The 7,616-nt window shown below is 25.9% G+C and overlaps 1 protein-coding gene across 1 annotated transcript; it reads left to right on the forward strand.

The window, feature by feature from the left end:
- Window positions 1–3,578: 3,578 nt before the first annotated feature.
- On the forward strand, window positions 3,579–6,889 carry LOC145955479 (cytochrome P450 76T24-like). The gene is made up of 2 exons (XM_083070268.1): window positions 3,579–4,638; window positions 6,073–6,889. Exons 1-2 carry the CDS (start codon window positions 3,748–3,750, stop codon window positions 6,685–6,687), a joined length of 1,506 nt encoding a protein of 501 aa, XP_082926394.1. The 5' UTR covers window positions 3,579–3,747; the 3' UTR covers window positions 6,688–6,889.
- The last annotated feature ends 727 nt before the right edge of the window (window positions 6,890–7,616 follow it).

Raw genomic sequence — 7,616 nt, forward strand, 5'->3', positions numbered from 1 at the left:
GTACGGGCCGGTATATTTGTCATCCCTAAGGATGACAAGTAAATTTGTATCAGAGAATAATGTTTGAGCCCGTCCCAACTTTAACCAGGAATACATCATTTGATCGGACACTGGTAATACCCGATTCATTAAACCGGGTACGAAGACAAGGATGAGCATATACATACCTGTCCTGTACCCATTTTAAATTTATAAATATATAATTTATTTTTTAGAATTTACTGAAAATTTATGTAATTTCTTACTTTATTTTTAATTTATGTCAAATAAAGTTTAATTAATTTTTGTAATTACTTTTTTATGTTGAAATTCTTATTTTTTATATTTTCTTTTACAAAAATAATATTTAATTAACTTTTGAACAAATATGGTACGAGTATATGGGGATGAGGACACAAATATATCTGTCAGGTATAAAGACGAGGATGAGTATAGGGTATGAGAACGTGGACAGGGATGAGTATAGAGAAACCCACATACACGCTTCGTGTCATCCCTAGTATACACATTCCATTCTCCAAAAGTAAACAACTTCTCCAATAAATACATGTAGGAAAAAAAAACTCTACTAATAAATATCTTTAATTACTATCATTTAAAACAATAATAAATACTAAGAAACAACTCTCAAAGATATTGGATATACACATTTCATTCACATGAAATTATTCTCATTACATAATTTTAATCTATATATATAAACAACCTTCAATCATCATATTTTCACCATTATATATTTTTCATTCTCAAGTGGTTTATTTGATGTTTCATTTGAAAAATATTTCTAATGTATTTTGGTGTTTTTTTTTTAATTTTTTCACTGTATATATACATTAATTGAAAAACATTTTATTTATGTTAATATTGAAAGGTCATGGGTATATGATATTTATTTGGTGGTTATTTGTTGTTTCATTTGAAAATCATTTCTAATACATGTTGGTTTTTTTCGTGTTTATTTTATGTTTAATTTGAAAATGCATATTATGTTTTGTAAATGTAAAACCTGAATCATAATCATGATCATATTTTGAAAGATAATAAAAAAAATGCATCAATGATTTGAAGGGAATAACGTTTTATTGGGAGATTGTTGTTGCTTATGTAAGTAAAACTATAAAAATAAAAGTGCAAACGATAAAGATTATTTGAAAAACTTATTGTGTTACCCATGAATTCATAAATTATCTCTATGTTTTATGAAATCAATGTATTATGAAAAAAGTTTAAATTTTGATCCCTTACACTCATTATTATCCTTTCATTTGATTTATAAATTTTATAAAATATATGTTAAATTTCAACATATTGTTGAATTTTTATTATATCCGGTTAGCAACACATGTCTTTCAATTTTTTATGAGATTGCTATGTTGAGGTTTGAAATCCTATTAAAGTAATGGATAAAACAAACAATCTGATATACCTTGCTATTGGTTAACCCATGAATGAAAAGAATGTGCATATCAAACAACATAAAAAAAAATTCTATATTATGTTTGGATTGCTACAAGTCAAAAATTACATTTACTTAAATGTTATTTAATTATATTATTTTAAGTAGTAATATGTAAGTTACTCTTTGAAATTTACATGGTATACTAATATTTCAACCAAGATATTTTATCAGTTGATTAATAGATATTAATTACATAATAGATAGTTAAATTATGTAATTTTGTATTATTTTTTTTTGTTCTTTCATTTTAAGCATCTTAAATTTATGAAGCTTAATTAATTGATATAATTAAATATCATGGATTTGAAAAGATGAAACAACTCAATCAACTGATAATTTCAACATACGTAAGTTATTAACATTTTTAACCCAAGAATAAAACAAAAACACAATTTTGCATCTCTAAGTAAAAAAAATATATTAAAAGATTAATTAATTTATGTCTAACACATACAACATGTCCATTCCCAAACTTATTTAAAAGTAATTCATACAATTGATAATTAAGATTTTTTTTTTGTTTTAATAAGGATGTATAACTCTTATTCATCAAGTCATCTTCGATAAGAATAAAGAGATATCTCTCATCGTGACTTTATACCAAAATTAGGATCAAACCATCATCCTTAATTAAAGAGCATAAGTATAAAAACAATTAAGCTAACAACTTTTGATATAAAATACTACACAATCAACTTTTTTCTATTATTATAAAATAAATATAACAATAATTTTAAAATTAAATAAAATACACTTTAAAGCATAAAATTAATATATTTTTTATTATATACATTATCATATAAAATGTATTTTAAATTAATAATCCATGGGTAACCACACTTGTAGCATGTAATATATGGTAACAATATTACTAACCTGAAGTCATTCTAGTATCTATTAGTATTACTGATAGTTTTAATATGGAGCCTTAGATATTTAATTATGAGTTTTCCTTCCCAGTTTCTAGAAATTTAATTAAATGTCGTTATTGTTGTAAATATGCATTAGGTAGAAAACTTATAATAAAGACCTCTCAATACTTATTTTCTTATTGAATAACCCAACACGTTATTGGGACATTAATTCATAAAATCCGTCTCATAATATTTCATAACCAACAAGTAAAATACCATAATTCATTACAAAATAGATTTATAATGAGTGAGATTGGTGTAAATATATATTGATTTTAAAATATATATAAAAAAATCAGATATTTTGCACAATATGGTCCATATATACTTGCTTATGTCCCAATTCATACGCTATACCATAAAAGCTATTCTGTATTGCTTCCAATTTTCACGTTTTTATCCACTTTGTTAATTGTTTCTAACACATGTAATAATCTAGCCTTTAAATTCTAACAACCTTCTCTATTTCTTAATTGTGTGTTTGGATGAAGAATTTTACAAATTCAAGGAATTTTAAATTCTTGGTATTTGAATTATTTTGATTTCAATTTCTATCATTCTTAAAATATTTTGTTTGGATAGGTCAATTCAAATTTCTTATATTTTAAATTATTAGGTTAAATATGATAATTTGATTCTACTATGGTAAAATTGATTTAAAAAATATATTTATATATTAAGAATTTTAAATTAAATTTTATAAAAATAAATATTAGCTAATTTTTAATCATTTAATAATTTCAAAAATTAATATTAGATAATATTTAATAATTTTTAAAATATTTTCAGTAATTAAAAATATGAAGAGATAAGATATAAGATAATAAAATATATAAGTGAAATAAGAAGAAAAAAAATATGAAGAATTTCAAATTCTTACTTTTTTGAGAGAATTTGAAATTATACTATTTGAGAGAATTTTACAAATGCTTGACTTTCAAATTCTTTAAAAATCTTCCATCCAAACAAGACATTTCACCTCAAAGAATTTGAAATTCTTCAAATAAATAAATTATTCCATTTAAATTCTTCATCCAAACACACTCTAAAGTAATAGGCCGGACATTCAGTAAAACAATTAAGATCATTATCTAGAGTTTCCAAATTTAATTTTTGTCTAAGGTGCCGAAATTTTTTAGATATAATCTGCAAAGTAAACTATTATTAATTGTCTTACACTAAAAAATCGGCCCAAAACAAGAGTTTGTGGTTATTATTTTGATGCAAGATTTATTGAACGAAGTAGACATGTCAACTTTCTTTCAACTTTTTCAAGATTTACTAGCAGGACACGTTTTTTTCACCTCTGGCTAAACAGTGTAATCTTTCCACATACAAAAACAAACTAGCAAGGGAAGGAAAACAAACATAATCATGGAATACCTTACATCTCTCTTGATCTTTTTTGGGCTGGCAAGCATTCATGTCCTAGTCTCCATCTTCAAAACACTAAAATCCTCCAAATACCCACCAGGGCCTCGACCTTTTCCAATCATAGGAAACATCTTGGAGCTTGGAAATCAACCTCACCAAGCACTTGCCAAGCTTTCTCAAATTCATGGTCCTATTATCACTCTTAAGCTTGGTAGCATCACCACCATAGTTATTTCCTCTCCACAACTTGCCAAAGAAGTATTACATAAAAATGATCACATCTTCTCTAGCCGAACCTTGCCAGATGCTGGTCGAGTACTTGACCGCCACATACTTTCAGTTGCATGGATGCCACCTTTGGCTCAGTGGAGGACCCTCAGAAGAATTTGTGCGACAAAAGTTTTCTCTTCCCAAAAGCTTGATTCTACACGAGCTCTTCGTCAAAGGAAGGTGCAAGAATTGTTAGATTATGTCAACGAAAGAAGCAAGAAATGTGAAGCTTTGGATATTGGTGAGGTTGTCTTAGTAACCATTCTTAACTCCATATCAAACACTTTGTTCTCAATGGATTTGGCTCACTACTCTTCTTATAAGTCTCATGAGTTCAAGGACATCATTTGGGGTATCATGAAAGAATCTGGAAGGCCTAATGTTGTGGACTTTTTCCCAATTCTTAGCCTTCTTGATCCACAAGGTGCGCGGAGAAGAATGAATGGTTATTTTGGAAAGTTAATTTCATTTTTTGATGGACTCGTAGAAGAAAGATTGCGTTTAAGGGCATCAAAAAATGAATCCATGGCATGCAATAATGATGTGTTAGATTCTCTGCTGGAACTCGTGCTTGAAGACAGTTCACAAGTCACCCGCCCTCATGTGTTGCATTTATTTGTGGTAAGTATATATACATATATTTTTTTAACACAAAAGGACTTCAGTAATTTATACTTTAAAAATCATGATGATGATTATTTCAGTAATACACCTTTTTTTCTTATTTTGTGTTGATAGAGAACTTCAATTTCAATTTTGTTAATAAAAAAAGAAGAGTGTCTCAACAATAAATGTTATAGATGAGGATAACAAAGAGATACAATGCATCAAAAGACCTAATTTAGATTAATTTTAGCAAAATAAATTCAATTTCAAACACAAAAAGTTGAATTAACAATAAAGACTAAAAATATTAAAAAACTGCAATTATAAGAACTAAAAAAATTTATCTTAAATTATAAGGACTAAAAAGGATAAAAAAAAATAAGTACAAGGACTAAAATGATCTAATTTTAAATTATAGAGACTAAAAGGTAAAATTAAAGAAACTATAAGAACTATAAAAATATTTTAATCATATTTTATATCGAATACTTTAATGACTATTTTTTTTTATGTTCGTGTGTGTATATATTTTACCTTAAATTTTAACAATCTAACTATTAAATTAAAATATATTAATGCATAAATCAAGTTTACAAATTTTTAAAAAATTTGATACTTTGTTTCAGTAATTAAGATAAACATATAAAATATTTTTATTGTCCATCAATTTGAATTGATGAAACATAGTATCAAATAATTTTTAAATTTTTTAAAATTTTACAGACGTAATCTATGCATTAAAAATTTTTAATTTAACGATTAAATTGTAAAAATTTAATATAAAATTAAATTATTAAATAAAATAAGTTTAAGTAAAGTTACACTAATAATAACTTATAATAAGTAATTTTCTTTCTATATATATATATATATGTGAAATCTAATTACTTCAACAATAAATTTTAATGTAAACACTCGATAACTCTTGCTTATACTGAGTGAGTGGGTACATTACACCTCCATTTTTGTAGATGTAGTAAATGATGAACTTTGGCAAAGTCAAACTTTTACGGCATTTATCCGAGTTACCTTATAGTAATATATAATATATAAAAAGAGAAAAAAAAAGTTTTTGAAGTTTGATACAAAATTTAGATACGTGTTAACCATATACCTAAATAACTAACGGGCATACGAATATAAAGTTTAGCCTAAAGCTGATAAAAGTAAGAGCAATCACTCCCTAGAAAATATATATTATACAATGTTGAATGAAAGTATAAGGTAATAAAAGGGTAAAATTTGATTTTTGTTGATCTTATAATGTGATCGAGTAAGGGTCAAACTCAATATAAAAATAAAAATAAAATAAAAATTAGTTTATAAGCTAAGAATTAAATTGCCTTCATCGCTACACAAAATCTTCATTCACAGTTTATATCAGTAAATCCTACTGATATTTCACGTTATCCATCTTTTTGGTTTGTTTTCATTTGTTGGTCATGTTAGGATTTATTTGTGGAGGGACCAGACGCAATATCAAGCACAGTTGAATGGGCAATGACAGAGTTGTTACGTAATCCGGAGAAACTAGAAAAGGTTAAACAAGAGTTTGAGCATATCCTCACCAATGGTGAACACATTGAAGAATCACACATCTCAAAGCTTCCTTACCTACAAGCAGTTGTGAAAGAAACCTTCCGCATGCACCCACCAGCCCCATTATTAGTGCCACGTAAGTCAGATATTGATGCTCAAATAGGTGGCTTCATGGTGCCTAAAAGTGCACGAGTTATTGTTAATGTATGGGCCATGGGAAGAGATTCAAGTATTTGGACAAATCCAAATCAATTTTTACCTGAAAGGTTCTTGAACACTGAAACTAACTTTAAAGGTCAGCATTTAGAGTTAATACCCTTTGGAGCTGGAAGAAGAATTTGTCCTGGATTGCCATTTGCTTATAGGACTCTGCATGTTACGTTGGCCTCTCTTTTATACAACTATGATTGGAAGCTTGCTGATGGGGTAAAGCTACAGGACATAGATATGTCTGAGATATTTGAGATATATGGGCTTACCTTACATAAGGCACAACCTCTGCGAGTTATTCCCATCCTAAAATAATGATGTTACAAATAATAATTAGAAATTTAAGGGTCGTGAATAAATGTTAGAAGATGAAAGATTGTGAGTTAATATGTACTAGAGATTTCAGCACTGTGTAATAACCATATAGTAAGAAGATGAAATTAAGGTTGAAAGTTAATATGCATTAAGAGACATCATTTCTAATAATAATTAGAAATCAAAGGGTTATTGTTATTAATTTATTATATCTGTTTAGTGTTTTAATTAACCAAAAATACCACACAATTTTAATAAAGATGGGAAGGTCTAAATTTGTCGAAAACGTTTTTCTTTTATTAGTAAGAATTATAAAGATTACAACAGCTTTCAAGCTTATGATTTTCTACATATTTTAGTGTTAAAATTCATTATAAGAAATTGTTATGTAATAATATACACTTTATAGTGAAATAATATTTGTCAATAAATATTACTTTTACCTATATTGTATATATAATAATATTTATATATTGTTAAAATGTGTAAATATAAGTTATAATAATCCATAAAATATATTGTTAAATCTCATTCAAAATTAGTACTAAATATGTTTATACTTACATATATTATATGTTGATATATTATTAAAATGTTATATATATTATAATAATACATTAAATTTTATTTAAAATCTAAAATTATGTGTGAATATATGTCAAATAAATTTATACATGAATATATTATATTTATAGTGACATTTTTTATATGTAACAGCATGTAATATTTTTTATTGTGATTATAGATCTTTTTAATCCAAAATTTCCAAATACATGAACAATATATTAGTAAAAACATAATATAAATTAGGTTAAATTAATTCATAAATCCTTATAGTTTTTTCAAATTTTTAATTAGGCCTTTATAATTAAAAAATACTTTTAAAAAATTCTTATAATTTATAAATCATGTAATTAAATCTCCACCCA

Source organism: Cajanus cajan, chromosome 3 (genome assembly GCF_000230855.2).
Source record: "Cajanus cajan strain Asha chromosome 3, NIPB_CcT2T_4, whole genome shotgun sequence".
NCBI classification, from domain to species: Eukaryota; Viridiplantae; Streptophyta; class Magnoliopsida; order Fabales; family Fabaceae; genus Cajanus; species Cajanus cajan.

What these genes read in the sequence shown, in the direction of transcription:
- LOC145955479 (XM_083070268.1), top strand. Translation starts at nt 3,748, where the DNA reads ATGGAATACCTTACATCTCTCTTGATCTTTTTTGGGCTGGCAAGCATT. An exon ending in ATGTGTTGCATTTATTTGTG is followed by an intron (nt 4,639 to 6,072) that starts GTAAGTATATAT and finishes TGGTCATGTTAG; the next exon opens with GATTTATTTGTGGAGGGACC.